Genomic DNA, 15,971 nt, shown 5'->3' on the forward strand with positions numbered 1-15,971 from the left:
TCTGAAAATGCTTATTCATTCAGTTCAGCAGTATAGTCAGTTACCAGAAACCTGAACTTGTCAGTGTATTACTTTTTTTTTTTTTGCGGTACGCGGGCCTCTCACTGTTGTGGCCTCTCCCGTTGCGGAGCACAGGCTCTGGACGCGCAGGCTCAGCGGCCATGGCTCACGGGCCCAGCCGCTCCGCGGCATGTGGGATCTTCCAGGACCGGGGCATGAACTCGTGTCCCCTGCATCGGCAGGTGGACTCTCAACCACTGCACCACCTGCGAAGCCCAGTGTATTACTTTTTAATTTAAAAAAAGAGCTAATAAAAAGGACCCTGGTTGGGTATTAGATTTGGTAGTGATTCTTTAAGATTTTCTATAGTATGCTTCATGTTTGACTTTTACATATTCTCATGGGGACTAATATTTTTTCATAGTAAATTTCTGTGTTGCTATTTGAGTTCTGATCTTATAAATTATCATATTTTTCCCTTTTGTTCATCTCAGGGAATGAGAAAATTTTGATTCAATCAATGACATGTTTGTTTTTGTAGTAGTATACATTGAATTACATATGAAATTACTGTTTTGTAGGTAAAAAAGTCCATCAATTTTACCAGTTGCATATGGTTCCACGGAATAGTTTAAATCAGGCAAAAGTGATGATGACAAATCTCCTCAAATTTGGGCAGGTCATTTCTGATGAAGATTTTTTAAAAAACTGCAAACTTTGTTTCTTCTACCATCATTTTTCTTTCCTTTTTTTCCCTTATGGAAATTTCTCTTTTGGTCTTCTAACGGCTAGACAGCACACTTCTCTGAGATGGAGGGCGAAGGAAGAAAGAAATCAGACGTATATCTGGGAATAGTAAAGAAGAAAGCATTAGGATAATGAAGAAGAAAGAAAGATCATATGTAGAACTTAAAGCTTGATTCCTAAAATAGATAATTAATAAGGACCTACTGTATAGCACAGGGAACTCTACTCAATACTATGTAATGACTTATATGGGAAAAGAATCTAAAAAAGTGGATGTATGTATAACTGGATTCACTGTGCTGTACGGCAGAAAGTAACACAACATTGTAAATCAACTATATTCCAATTAAAAAAAGAAGAAAAGAAAAAAGCTTCATTCCTTTCCATTTACTCCATATGCTGCAGACTAGCTAAAAAACAGACTGTGAGTGGCGGGGCATGACTTTACCACTAGAGGAGAGGACTAGTCATTCTGTAAAATTTATATTTCAGACTATCTTAGTGATAGCTTTTTCTTGTGTTTTACATGTTTTTTCCAATTTAAATGAAATATGTGACAATTGGAAAAGACTTAGAAAACACGAAAAAAATTAGAGAAGAGAATTAAAGTGATTTTTAATTCCATTACCCAGAATATAATCATTGTTCTTTTGGGTGTTTTCCTCTCTTAATGTTTTTAGTTTTAGCATATTTTTTTTTACATAGTTCAAGTCAAAAATATCCTTTTATATATGAAGTTAGGAAATCCTCAGTTCCTTCATTAAAATAAGGGGATATTATCTTCACAGAGTTGTTTGAAAATGAGGTGAGATAATATATATGAAGTGTTTAGCCCAAAATCTACCACATAGTAAGCACTCAATGAATAACAGTTGTCTATTTTTGTTGTTGTTATATATTTTGTCACTTAACATTATATCCAAAGAGTATTAGAATGAATCCACAGACTAATTTTGTTCTCTTTCTGAGCTGGAAATAACATGGTCTTTGCCATTGCCATTTGTTCCAAAACTTTGAAGTGTAGACACTTTGTTTCTGGTTGCTCCAGCAGTGTTTTCTCCCTCTTAAAATCAGAGGAAGGCTGGAGAATTTCCCTTAACATATACAATGAAATGTGAGCCAGAAGAGGAAAATCTCAGTTTTAAAAAAATGGTAGGGCTTCCCTGGTGGCGCAGTGGTTGAGAGTCCGCCTGCCGATGCAGGGGACACGGGTTCGTGCCCCGGTCCGGGAAGATCCCACATGCCGCGGAGCGGCTGGGCCCGTGAGCTATGGCTGCTGAGCCTGCGTGTCCGGAGCCTGTGCTCTGCAACGGGAGAGGCCACAACAGTGAGAGGCCCGCGTACCGCAAAAAAAAAAAAAAAAAAATAATAATAATAATACAGTATGAGTATAAATATAAATGAATTCATATCCTAAATTCCCCCAAACTGTTACTTTCAGTCTCATCTCTCCTAGAAGTCCTTCTGACCCCTGCCATTTTCTCTCAGGGAACATGAATGGTTTAAACAGGACCTTCCAAAATATCTCTTTCCTGAGGATCCATCATATAGTTCAACCATGATTGATGATGAAGCCTTAAAAGAAGTATGTGAAAAATTTGAATGCTCAGAAGAGGAGGTTCTCAGCTGCCTTTATAACAGAAATCACCAGGACCCTTTGGCAGTTGCCTACCACCTCATAATAGACAACAGGAGAATAATGAATGAGGCCAAAGATTTTTACTTGGCAACAAGCCCACCAGATTCTTTTCTCGATGATCACCACTTGACCCGGCCCCATCCTGAAAGAGTACCATTCTTGGTTGCTGAAACACCAAGGGCACGCCATACCCTCGATGAATTAAATCCACAGAAATCCAAACACCAAGGTGTAAGGAAAGCAAAATGGCATTTGGGAATTAGAAGTCAAAGTCGCCCAAATGATATCATGGCAGAAGTTTGTAGAGCAATTAAACAACTGGATTATGAATGGAAGGTAAGAAAGAAAGAGCATTCTGATTATTAGCACATTTGACAAACCTGTAGTCTATATAATGTTTTCTAGAAGAATTCCTTTTGACTTTGTTTTTCTCCATACCACATGCTAGGTTGTAAACCCATATTATTTGCGTGTTCGAAGGAAGAATCCTGTGACAAGTACATTCTCCAAAATGAGTCTACAGTTATACCAAGTGGACAGTAGAACATACTTATTGGATTTCCGTAGTATTGATGGTATGTACGTCACACAGAACAACATAGATGACATATTAGACCTTTTTACCTAATTTGGCATTTTAGTAAATCTTTGATTCTTTTGAAGCTTCTTGAATTGTTCCTAGTAATTCAATAGCAAAAGAACATAGAATATAAAATTTTGTGCCTTTGTTGACGTGAACATTTGTGTATCTTGTGAATAGTTTATTGTCCTTTTAAGATTATCTTCTAAAATCCTTAAAGCCTGATACAGCCTGATCCTAAAGTGATAGTTCCTTCTACATTTCTGTTTTTTGTAGTTCATTTTGGTAAGATAAAATATTTTATTTAGAATAAATGTTGACTTCTAGTAAATGGTGCAAAATCATACCATGGTTTGAAATGTACATTAATTCAGGTCTCCCAAGCATATACACTCTTTTTTTTTTTTTGCGGTACGCGGGCCTCTCACTGTTGTGGCCTCTCCCGTCGCGGAGCACACGCTCTGGACGCGCAGGCTCAGCGGCCATGGCCCATGGACCTAGCCGCTCCGTGGCATGTGGGATTTTCCCGGACAGGGGCACGAACCCGTGTCCCCTGCATCGGCAGGCGGACTCTCAACCACTTCGCCACTAGGGAAGCCCCGACTCTTAAAACTAATTTACCTTATCTACTAAAAAGCCTGATGGAACACATTTGACTCATAATTCAAATAAATATCAATAATAATTCTACCCCAGCATTATGAAAGGCTATAGCTGTGTGTGTGTGTGTGTGTATATATATATATATATATATATATATATATATATATAAATGTTCTCTCACAAACAGAACCTTTTTAAAAAAATAATTATTTTTGGCTGTGTTGGGTCTTCATTGCTGCGCGCAGGCTTTCTCTAGCTGCAGCAAGCAGGGGCTACTCTTCATTGTGGTGTGCGGGATTCTCACTGCAGTGGCTTCTCTTGTTGCGGAGCGTGGGCTCTAGGAGTGCCGGCTTCAGTAGTTGTGGCACATGGGCTCAGTAACTGTGGCTCGCGGGCTCTAGAGCACAGGCTCAGTAGTTTTGGCACACGGGCTCAGTAGTTGTGGCTCGTGGGCTCTAGACAGCAGGCTCAGTAGTTGTGGCGCACGGGCTCAGTTGCTCCGCAGCATGTGGGATCTTCCAGACTAGGGCCTGAACCTGTGTCCCCTGCATTGGCAGGTGGGTTCTCAACCACTGCGCCACCAGGAAAGCCTCCCAGAACCTTTAATTAAGTAGAAGTTTATGGCAATTCTTCATTGGCCAAATCAATTGAATTAAGATATGTTGCCACTTTTGTTCATTTAAGATTATATGGAATTATTAGATGAGATTTACCTGTGAATTTTTTGTCTTCTTTGTAAACTCAAAGATAGTACCTGCATAGTATCAGAAAGACATAGTTTTGAGCTATGATATGTTGGCTAAACCTGTTTGTCTATGTCTAGATGGTATTTTTCTTCTAACACTTACTAACACAGTCTGAGATACAGAATGGGTTTTATTTTTTTCCGTTGTATTTGGATTAAATTCATGAACCTTGGGGCTTCCCTGGTGGTGCAGCGGTTCAGAGTCCACCTGCCGATGCAGGGGACAGGGGTTCGTGCTCTGGTCCGGGAGGATCCCACATGCCGCGGAGCGGCTGGGCCGGTGAGCCATGGCCGCTGAGCCTGCGCGTCCGGAGCCTGTGCTCTGCAACGGGAGAGGCCGCAACAGTGAGAGGCCAGCGTACTGCAAAAAAAAAAAAAAAAAAATCATGAATCTTAGGTTTATTAGTACCTGGGTTTACCAATTGAACGGACATTTACTGTTTTTATATTGTGTTCCCAACTTAGGTTTTCCTTGATTTTTGTTCATTGGAATTGTTCTTTTATAAGATCTTAAATCAAATATGAAGACAAAGTGGGAGAATGAAGAGCACCAAGATGAGAGTAGGAGACTTGGGTTCTAGATTTACCTCTCTGTTCATTTGTCACTTAACTCTTAAGGGGTTTATGTTTTCTTATCAATAAAACGAGGAGTTAAATGAGATGATTTCCAGGGTTGAAATTTTAAGTGCATTTATTCTATGATTTTAATATAGAAAGATTGACTTTTATTGCTAGGGAATGATGTTTATTAAGCCTCATTATTAGTTTATTGGGCTCTCTTAATCCTGGATTGCAAGACTGATGAGTAGCCAAATATGTACCCAATCTTAATAAGTCATTAGGGGAATACATTGCTGTGTGTAAAAAAGGCAAGTGGCATAATACAGATTCATTGCTTCTATTTTAGGAGGTATTCAAAGTAAACATACTCTTGATAGCTGGTCAGTGATCTCACTAAAAGAAGCAAATTAAATACTATTAAAATTTTCGGGAGGGTGTCATGGATTATAATAAATTGAATTTTCTTTTTACCCAGATGAAATTACTGAAGCCAAATCAGGGACTGCTACTCCACAGAGATCGGGCTCAGTTAGCAACTATCGAGCTTGCCAAAGGAATGATTCAGATGCTGAGGCTCAAGGAAAATCCTCAGAAGCTTCTCTTACCTCATCTGTAACGTCACTTGACTCTTCTCCTGTTGACTTAACTCCAAGACCTGGAAGTCACACAATAGAATTTTTTGAGATGTGTGCAAATCTAATTAAAATTCTTGCACAGTAAACCTAAAACTTTGCTTATTTCTTTGACAGCAATAAGCATGCATAATAAATCATAGCCAAATGCTTCCATTTATAATCAAGTTATACATAATTATAACTGAGGGTTGGCCTTTTGGAATGCAGTTTGCACAGGGACTGGAACATGATTAATAGTTAAAAGCATAATGTGCAGAAATGAATTACGATAATTTTGTTCATTGTTCAGTAGGCATATAGAATAATATAATATACACAATGAATTATAGATCTCTCAGGCTCACTTGATTTTTGGCTATTTTATATTTAGTGTATACAGGGCTTTGTCAAATATTAATTTACCATAAAGGCCTTCATATATTAATTACGTGTTGATGTGTTATATATTTGCTTCATAAATTTATTCAATAAATATTTGCCTAGAATCCCCAGAGAACTTTACAGGTGATTTTGTTTTCTGGGCTCCTTAAATAGCAAGTATCTTCAACAGTACGGACAGCCTGGATGATTCTTCCATATCCCCTCCTTAATATTCTTCTTATTCTGTAGTATATGGTAAGTCACCTTAAAGATATTGGACACATTTAAATTTTTTTCTTTCATTTGTTAAGTCCAAAAACACACAGAACTTATATATTCAGATACTCTAGGCACTAAGTTTAATTTTACAATTTGTCCCACTATATTCTGTACATAAATTGCTCTTTTTGTCACAAGAGCTGTGTTGCATATACTGTAAATAAATCATGCTGGTTTTGCCAATATCACAAAGTCCTCTGCTCATCATGTCAGTCCGTATTAAATGTATGCAAAAATTTCTAGTCATTCAATCATGTATCTTTTAAATTGATTCAGTGCATAGAACATGTCTTGCAAACTATTTAAATGCTCAGATATGACTTTTTTTCCTAGACTTCATTATGGACATTTTTTAAAAGAAAAGTTGAAAGGCTGTAAGGTGATCACATGTGTATCTACCACTTAGATTCAACATTTGTTAACATTTTGCCATATATGCTTTATCTATATCTGTATATAGATACAGTTATATATATGTGTGTGTGTGTGTGTGTGTGTGTGTGTGCGCTTTTTTCCCCTGAACCATTTGGATTTTGCAGATATATTCATCACCCCTCAACACTTAAAGCATCTCCTAAAAAAATGATGACATTCTCCGAAAAAAACCCATAATACCATTAAAAATTAATAATTCTCCAATGCCATCTAATCATGCATATTTAGATTTCCCCTGTTGTACTACAAATTTATTTCAAACCAGCCTCCAATTAATGTTTATACATTGCATTTGGTGTCTCCTTCATCAGCTATTTCTTTATTATTGTTTTGATAAAATATGGAACAGATCAGTTAGTTCTTCTAAATAGTAACATTTGCTTTGGATTTTAATTACTTTTTAAAAAGTAACATTATGGAAACTGCCTAAAGTTGCTTAATCTTCCTAAGAACTCTGATTTATATTTTCTTTCTCTTGCTCTTAGTATAATGCATTACATAATAGGTGTAAGAAAAAAATTTAGTCACCTCAGATAAAATTCGTATCATGTGTATGGTAATAAAAAATTACTGTGTCACCCATAATTGCCTTATACTATATTTTAACTTCAAGAAGAATTTTTTGGTGTTATTTTTCCATTGCAATGGAACTATCTTTTTTTCTCTTTTAAGACTCTTTGTATTGTAGTATTGTTTTTGGCACCTCTGTAACCAGATGATAATGTACTCAAATGTCATGATAGCTTGCATAGTTACTGTAGTTGTAGATTTGGCTCCAGTACCCCTAGAAACATGCACTGAATTCAAAAGAAAAACCTTGCTTCCTTTTGTCCAGGGCTTATTCTATTCAACTTAGAATCTGAAAGCTGTATAAAATTATAGGAGTTCCATTTAAATATAAGTTCAAACTGTATTTATAACTTGTATGTGGCCCTCTGTTTTGAGGATATTGACTTCATGTAGGCTCTAAATGCAGCATTATGTTCCTAATGTTAAGAACAGAAGACTGTATTTTTAAAGCTACAGATTTGTATATAGAACTAAGACATCGTTGTAATGTCTCTATAACCTGTTGTGGGGAGCAGGGAAAAAAAGAGGAACCAATTAAATAGGACCTTCTAAAAATTGTTAATTTTGTAAACTGCTTCTTTTAAGTTATTGTGGTTCCTTTTAGTTACTGAGTTTTATTTTGAAGATATTTAAATATTGCACTTGTACAAATAGTATAATAAATGCACAGACTATTGCAGTAAATTCTTTTTTTAAGCTGGGATATTTGAAATGACAACTTTTGGTTGAGTATGTCAAGGTTGCATCAGAATTTTCAGAAATTTACTGTGGTTTGCAAATTCATACTAATTGAAGATGTAAGGGAGTCAATGCAAATGATTTTTAATCTTTTTTTATTATCTTTTCAGCAATTTATATTTTTTGTGATTTTATGCAACCATATTTTTACTTTGTCTTGACAACTGAAAGATGTATAAGGTTTTTGCCAGAAATGTACTGTATACATAGTTTTAAATATAACAGATTTTACTGATATGTAAAATTTTTGCCATTAAAATAAATGATTTCTCACTGAGAGGAACTTTTCTACCAGGTTGGGGGATATGGGAGCTTAATATATCATATCTAATTTAAAATAATTTCACTGAAATAAACTCCATTGCTTTTACTTTGATTATATTTTTTCTTTGGATGGTTCTGTAGTTTTTCAGAGTTTTAAATGATTTTGTACAAAAAGTCCTGCCCTCTCACCCTGCCCCCCCCCCTACTTTTTGACCTTGTAGTGATACCATTCACACTGAATTAATGACTGGTGGACTATGGGTGGATGTAGAACTCCATGAACCTTTGGAATGAAAGAAAAAAAATGTATTTAAATCTTTTCCCTTTAACTCCTTCCATCTCCCCCATCCACAACAGAAATCATATTTTCTTCGTGAGTTCTCTTCACTAGATGAATGAAAGTCCACATAAAACATAACTATAAATTGGTAGTATGGTAGAAATCAATCTTTGTGGTACAATATTTCTGAGACTTGTTCATGTATGTCTTGACCAGAGTATATTTAAGGATACAATTTCAAATACTTTGATTTGGAAAACGGATAATAAAGAAAAACATCATTTTTCATCAGCTTACAATGTGCTTAACTTTTTTAACTTCTGGGAAAACTACATGGAAAAAAAAAAGGCACTTGTTATGGCTGACCATCTGTGCACTTTTTAAACAATGTGCCTAAAGTATAGTGCTTGAACAGATTTCAGCACTTAAACGTGGTGATTTTTGTCTCATCTAAATTAGTGAGTTTTTGTTTCATCTAAAAATTAACCACCTGAACAAAATATTAAGTTATATACAATAAAAATCAGAGCAATTATCTTTGGCTGCTAACATTAGATTTGGTTAGAATTCCACTCCTGTTAGAATTCAATCAGTATGAAATCTTACGGCGTTGTTGGCAGGGCTTGTGTTAGATTGCTGACATTCTGAATCCTTAAAATAGCTTGATAATTTTAACAGAACACAGTACTAGACTGTTATGAACAGCACATAGATTGTTCTTTTAGGGAACTTAATTACTCTTAAGTAACCTGACTGAACAAAATTGTACAAGAAATTCTCTTGTCTGAAAAATAGTTATTGAACTGTTCTATTTATTGTAAACAAATGGGCTGTTCTATTTATTGTGGATGACAATAAACGTTAACTATGACAAATGTAGAGGATTTCTAGCAACTTGGAAGATGATCATGTTGTCTATACAGACAGCATGGGAAATTATCAAATATATAAATAGATGCATTATGATCACAGACCAAAGTAAGTAGGAAAGTGGTGGGTGAAGTGTGAAAACTTAGTGTTGGAGGTCGCCTTTACTAGGGTAGAGTGGATCAAGATTAAGTTATTTGAGAGATTTAGGAAAGACTCCTTTTAGAAAGGGGTACGGCTTCGAGCACCGTTTAATTATTTTACTCTGCAAACTATATCCCCTCATAAGGCAACTATGAACCAAGCACTATGAATGTGACCATAAGGCATAAATCCTGCTCTGAATGCCTTGTTAGGGAGATATATATTTTTTAAAGAGTTTTATAGAGGTATAACATAATACAGAAAAGTGCACAAATCATAAAATATTTGGCTTGATGTATTTTCAGTGTTTTAGGTTTGCAATGAACATGGCCATGTAAACCTCTAACCCAGATGAAGTAACATTGCCACCACCTTAGTAATGTCTTTTTTAATTAATATCAGAAGTGATATAATATCAGAAGTGGTATACTATCACTTCTGCCCTATCCTACAGGCCACACAGAACAATCCTGGTATGATGTAGGAAGGAACTACACAAGAGTATGAATGCCAGGATTAGAGATCATAGGTGGCTATCTTGGAGGTTGGCTACCATAATTGCGTATTGCTCATTTTGAAAAAACTGGTTCACTTCCACAGTTCTTACCGATGTTGAAACATTTAATCCAACAATATAAATAAAAATCGCATCTGATACCACCACTGATCTCACTGGAAAAATCTGAAAGTACTGGGAAGCTGGCAAGCTCACTGTGGCAAATACATGTTTTCCAGAATGATGATTTTTGCTTAAATTCTTGAATTTTATCATTGGTAACTGTCGATTGTTTTCCTTGATGTAACAGGCTCCCTTTGTTCATTTTCACGAAAAGGCCTGTCAGACCCAAGCCTGAAAACCAGCAGGGGTGTAAGCCCTTCTAAGTAAAAATTGTATTCCACAAAAAAAGCATCTACTTCAGTTTATAAAGCAATTTCACGAGTGCTTTTATCTTGAGACATCATACTTCAATATACAGCAAAAGTACTTTGTACCTCCCATTTTTGTCACACAATATTAAAAAAAAATGTGTGTACTCAAGGGTCATTTTAATAAAATAATTTTTACTGCTTCGTCAAGGACATTGAGGGACTGCCTCTTCTTTTTCTTACAATGAGTGTGTACAGTGGTGGAGAATACAATGACTACTAGTACAGCTTGGTAGCATTGCCCTGATTCGGGCTGAGGTGCCAGTGGTTTTAGCCACCATTGCTTTTGCACTCTAAGTGCAAATGTCAACATTGTGAAAAAGGTAAATGACGTCTTCATGTTAGTATGAAAATAGGGATAGTTTTGACTTTAAAAGGATCTTGACGACCCTCAGGTCTGAGGATCACCTTTGGAGAATCCTTGCTTCCTATCAGTGGTTCTCAATGGGGTAGGGGTGGGGTGGGGGTGGGGGTGGGGGGGGGGTGGGGTGGGGGGGGGGTCCATCTTTTCCCCAGGGACATTTTCTCATGTCTGGAGACATTTTTGCTTGTCACAGCTGGTGGGGTGGGAGTGGATGCTAATGGCATCCAGTGGGTAGAGCCCAGGGATGCCGCTAAACACTCTGCCCTGCACAGGAGAGGCCCCCTTCTCCCAACAAAGAATCATCCCGTTGGAAAAGCTACAGCCTTGAGGTTGAGAAAACTGGTCTACAAAAATGATCCACAGCGACATTAAGAAATCAAAACGATCTTAATTTTTCAATTTCCTAAACACTTCCCCGTATTACATGTCCCCACTTTTTTAAAATTTTCAAGACAGCTACTTTCGGGCCATAATTTTTTCTTCTTTAGAGAAATTGAGTCCAACTTTTTGCGGGTTTTTTTCCCCAACGGTTGAGCCACGGCCGTACCCTTTTTCAGTCGGGTTTGCCTCTGTCTTCAGCGTCTGGACGACCTCATCAACTAGGTTGTAAAGTCCTTTAGGGAGAGTCGTGAGTCAATGCTCTGGATTCCCCCCAAATCGTTTTCCCGGGCCTCTTCTCCTTTACCTGCTGACTGGATGGACCTCGTGGTACCGCCAGGGCTGTCCTCTCCGCGCGCACTCAGCCGGCGCAGCCGTAGCTTTCTGCGCTGCCGAGTTGTGGGCGCCCACGCGCCGACGCTCTCGTCTGCCGCTAGAGGCCGCTCCTTGCCCGGGCGGCCCGGACTACCAGCCTTGGAGGGTAATAATGGGGTGGGGGCGGCCGCAGTGACTTCTGGGATTTGTGGTCCCGGGGAAAGGATTTGCGGAAGAGAAAAGCGCTGAGTCGCTTCTTCCCTGCCAGCTTCTCTGGACTGTTCGCACGCCCCATATCGGGCAACCCCTTATCTTGGGACACCCTGCACCTACGGCAAGCAGGCAGGAGGTCAGGCGCGGTAATTTCCGTTTCCGGTGGGCAAAGGGCAAGCGGAATGTAAACACGGGACCCGGGGAGTGGTCATCAGGTAACAGGGGTTACGGGTCTGTGGTGGAAGCGGGAGGAAGTTGAGGAAAGCGAGGCTGGTGGGTCTTGGGGTAACGGGAGAAAGGAGCTTCAGAAGTCGGAGTTGAGGCCCACCGCGGGTGTGGCAGAGCCTGGACGCTAAGGTTGGTCACTAGGGACCAGCAAGTCTGGGGATCGGGCCCTCCCTGGCACCCGCGCCCGGGCTTCTGAGGCGGGCGGTGCGGCTTTGACCCGTCCTGAGCGGCGGGAGGAGCGGAAGCGAGCTGGCTTTGCCCCCAGCGTGGTAGGGGCCCGCGGCCGCGGGCGGGGCTGTGAACTCGCGGGTGACGTCCTGAGCAGCCTTTATGAACTTCGCTCTTCTTTACTGTTGTGCAAAATGAGGGGAAATCGCTAATGCTGTTTTCTCCTGTGCGGTAACATTTTCGGGTAAATCGGTTCTTGAATTCCTCACCTCTGACTACATCCCTATACCCGGAAGGATGCTGTTTTCATTACCTGTTTGTGTTCATCAGGTTTCTCGTCTTGGGTGCTGCATTTTACGTCTCAGTGAAGAGAAGCATTCTCTAGCTTGTGGCAGGGTATAATGTCTGTATTATTAGTTCCCACACTTCTTGGTCCCTCACATTGACAACTTGGAAACTTGAAGCCAGAAAACGTAATCATCCTCATCCTTGTCTCCTTTAGGGACAGTCATAAATACAAGACTTCTTTCTTATCTTGACTTATTTTGTTATCTCGTGAGACCTTCCTAACGATTCATTCTCATGTTGTTCTCTTTCTGGGCCTCCGGACTTGTGTTCCTTAGTAACAACACTTACATTTTCAGCCATTTCTTGGTTCTTTCCCTAAGTTACTTGCAGTCATCTTTAAACAGAGGAAACTCATTCTTCTCTATTATAATGGGTCTGGGGAGAGAGTTTGGCGTTGTCCTGATTCCCTAGTATAGCTTATAATCCATTACTCCTACAGGCTTTTCTAGAAATCTCTGCTCCTGTGGAAAGCATGTGGTTACCCGTATCAACCTGTACATTTCTTGATTGCTGTAATTTATTGACACTTTGTCATATCCATTAAGAACTTAGGTACATGACCCACAATTTTCTTACCCCTCCAAAATCTGCCATTATCTTGGGCCTTTCCACGTTAGTGACCTCATAGCCAACCTCAGTTTTTTTGTCTCCTTCATTCTAGTGGTTACTTATACTTTACTGCAGCATGTGTATCAGTGATAAAGATCTTGATATCTGCTAGAACTTACTTGCTATTTCATTTCTCTCCCTCCCTTACTCCCACAATGCCCATTCTTTGATAGTTTTATGGAGACCTCTGGTTCATTGCTTTTCCTTATCTCGATAGTTGATCAGTCAGTTGATCATAATCTTCTTGGGGTTATAGGCTCCTTTAAGAATGGAATGAAAGCTTAGAGACTCTTGTGCAGATTGCTCACAAGCATATAAAAATGTATATAGAATTCCAAGGGTTTCTCAGTATCTTTAAACCCATCCATGTAACTAGCAAGAGCTCTCGATCCCTCAGCAAATCCGTTCTCTAAATAAATATTTGTTCAATTCTTCCAGGGTTTCCTTTAACTTTGTTCCATTAGTTATGCTGTCTCGCTTAGCCCTTACATTTGTATATTATTGCAGATTTACAAAATAGTTTAACATTTCTTATCATTCTGATTAACCCTATAGTTCTGTGAATTAAGTCATTTCCTAAGTTTGAATCTTTCAGAAACTTTTTATGGAAAATTTCAAACATATATGAAAGGAGAGAGGAAAGTACAGAGAATCCTGTGTATTCACCACCTAATTTCATCGCTTATCAACTCAAAGCAATCTTTTTATCTATATCTCTCTTCTATTGCACTCCCCACTCCCACTGATTACTTTGAAGCAATTCATAGATATCGTGTAATTTCATGTAAAATATTTTAATATGTATTCCTAAAAGATAAGCACTCTTTTTGTCAACATAATCGCAATACTGTTATACCAAAAAAAAAGGAGGAACTTCTTAATATTATCAAATATGAAATCATTGTTCTGATTTCCCCTATTATGTCGTAAAGGTTTCCTCCCCATTGGCTTGTTTGAACCTGTAGCTAAGCAAGCTCCACACATTATATTTGATTTGTGTGTTTCTTAAGTCTCACTTTTCTTTTTTTCTTGAAGAAACCTGGCAGTTATTTCTTGAAGAAGCCAGTTTTTTCTTTAGTTTCTGTTTCTTGCTGTCTGCATCTCTGACATCTTATTTAGCATGCTCATCTGTATCCCATATTTCTTGTAAACTGGTAGAGGTTTGATCTGATTGAGCTTTAACTTTTGGCAGAAGTACTTCATGGTTGCTGCGTCACTTCCATCAGGAGATACAATTGTGGACTTGTCTTTATGATGTTAGCAGCCTTCAGTGATTATTGCCTAGATCCACTATTTTAATTAGGGGTCAAAAAAAGATGACAGTCTAATCCTATTATCCTTTCTTTACCTATTTGTTGGAATACTTCTATAAAAGGCCAAGTTTGAAATTTCAAGCTCTTTCCTTGTCATTTTTCCAGAATGGCTTCCTTTGGATGGAAAAGGAAGATTGGTGAGAAGGTCTCAAAGGTCACTTCCCAGCAGTTTGAAGCTGAAGCTGCTGATGAGAAGGATGCAGTTGAGAATGATGAAGGGAACTGGCTTCATGCCGTTAAACGGAGGAAAGAAATTCTCCTTCAAGGCTGTGCTGAGAAGAGTAAACAGCTGAAGGACGAAGGAGCCACTTTGGCTGAAAATAAAAGGTATGTTTTTAGCGTTTTCTTTTCGAGAACAGTTTTGGTCTTTGGTAGGACAGAATACTCCTCAGATCATCCAGAGATCTACGGTCAGGCCTTTGTGCCTTTGACTGGTGTCTCCCTTGTGGTGCTGAAGAGTTTGAGAAATTAAAAGTAGTGCTGAACAAGAAGAACTTTTTAAAAATTATTTTCTTTGTTCTTTATCTTCTTTTTTCTTTCTTTTTTTTTTCTGTTGGTAAGGATGGTTATAAGATTCCTGTTTATCATTTTTGTCATAATTGAGTCAAAGTTGAGGAACCAGCATTTTTGTTTCTAGGCATGTTATTATTTTTGATTCTGGGAGTAATCTTATTAACTCATTGTAATATAAAACATAAAATAATGCTTAAGCTATAATATATTAGCACCTCAAATTGGGAGTGAATGGTAGACAGTAAATCAAAGACAACTAACAGCTTAATGGCCTACTGTTAGATTGTGAATTCTCATTTGCAGTGTTTTAGGCAAAAATTTTTCTCTTGTAGAGCTTTGCAAGATTGGCCATTCTGTCTTAGTCAGAAGAAAACCAAGTATAAATTTTCCACGTTTATGAAATCATTTTCAGAACATCCATAAAACATCTTTAGAAATTCCTGTAAATGCCTGTTAAAAGTTCATTAACTTTGTTGTTTTTATCTTTTTCTCTAGACCACACTAGTGTGTAGAAGGGAAAAGCTATTCAGTTATTGCCATGGGATTCCCTATGAATTTCCTGTGGTAGATGAGAGATACCAACTTTGTGTATAAACAAAATAACTCATTTTTTTTTCCCTGCATGTCAAAACACTGAGTCATTTCACTGAAATCAGCTGGATTGGATGCTTTATTTTGAATGGAGAACACTGTGAGATGATTAAGTTTTTTAGCTATTTAGCACTTGTTTTGGAGTAATGTATACACAGCTTTAAAAGATAACAGAATTAAAGGAATCTGGTAGAAATGAGTCGTTCGGCTACTCTAAGCCCAAAATAAATAGAAATAATGGTTTAAAAATATCTAAGAGAATATTCAGTTGATTGAAAGTAATATAAGGAATAGGAAATAATATAAGGAAGAATAGTGAAGTTAAATTAAGAAAAATAAAACTCAGTCCCTGTCTTCCAAATCAACTTTATCTTAAACCACCATCATTTTCACTACATTTTTAGCCACATTGGTCTTCCCTGTGTTTTTGAACACAGTTCTTAATACAACTTTGTCTTATGACTCCATCTGAAAAGCTCTTATTTCCTGTGTTCTGATGTCTGTCATCTTGTCCTTCAGATCTCTGCTCACATGTCCTCTTCTCAGCAAACCTCTCC

The 15,971-nt window shown here is 38.1% G+C and overlaps 2 protein-coding genes and 1 long non-coding RNA gene across 9 annotated transcripts in view; 2 read left to right on the forward strand and 1 right to left on the reverse strand.

Moving 5' to 3' along the window:
* The window catches only part of PRKAA1 (protein kinase AMP-activated catalytic subunit alpha 1), a 46,634-nt gene extending 38,366 nt beyond the window's left edge, over positions 1–8,268 (forward strand). For 4 of the 6 annotated variants that reach the window (XM_027101203.1, XM_027101206.1, XM_027101204.1 and 1 more), the window contains 3 exons: positions 2,236–2,722; positions 2,835–2,961; positions 5,351–8,268. In XM_027101203.1, the coding sequence (XP_026957004.1) occupies positions 2,236–2,722; positions 2,835–2,961; positions 5,351–5,595 (859 nt within the window). In that variant the 3' untranslated portion in view covers positions 5,596–8,268. Of the gene's footprint in view, positions 1–581; positions 1,022–2,235; positions 2,723–2,834; positions 2,962–5,350 lie in introns of those variants that run through there. The other 2 variants (XM_027101208.1, XM_027101209.1) reach the window with 2 other exon arrangements.
* Positions 747–11,703, reverse strand: LOC113617606 (uncharacterized). Its single transcript, XR_003431713.1, has 3 exons — positions 11,424–11,703; positions 5,481–5,530; positions 747–846 (listed from the first exon to the last, which is right to left on the reverse strand). It is a non-coding gene; the product is annotated as an uncharacterized LOC113617606 (long non-coding RNA).
* A 44-nt stretch (positions 11,704–11,747) lies between these two features.
* TTC33 (tetratricopeptide repeat domain 33) overlaps positions 11,748–15,971 on the forward strand; it is a 32,138-nt gene continuing 27,914 nt past the window's right edge. The window contains exons 1-2 of one of the 2 annotated variants that reach the window (XM_027101210.1): positions 11,748–11,859; positions 14,416–14,637. In XM_027101210.1, coding sequence (XP_026957011.1) covers positions 14,417–14,637 — 221 coding nt within the window. In that variant the 5' untranslated portion in view covers positions 11,748–11,859; position 14,416. Of the gene's footprint in view, positions 11,860–11,884; positions 12,002–14,415; positions 14,638–15,971 lie in introns of those variants that run through there. The other variant, XM_027101211.1, reaches the window with a different exon arrangement.

Source organism: Aethalodelphis obliquidens, unplaced genomic scaffold, assembly GCF_003676395.1.
Source record: "Aethalodelphis obliquidens isolate GAN/ISIS:26980383/991018 unplaced genomic scaffold, ASM367639v1 scaffold4, whole genome shotgun sequence".
In the NCBI taxonomy this organism is placed as follows: Eukaryota; Metazoa; Chordata; class Mammalia; order Artiodactyla; family Delphinidae; genus Aethalodelphis; species Aethalodelphis obliquidens.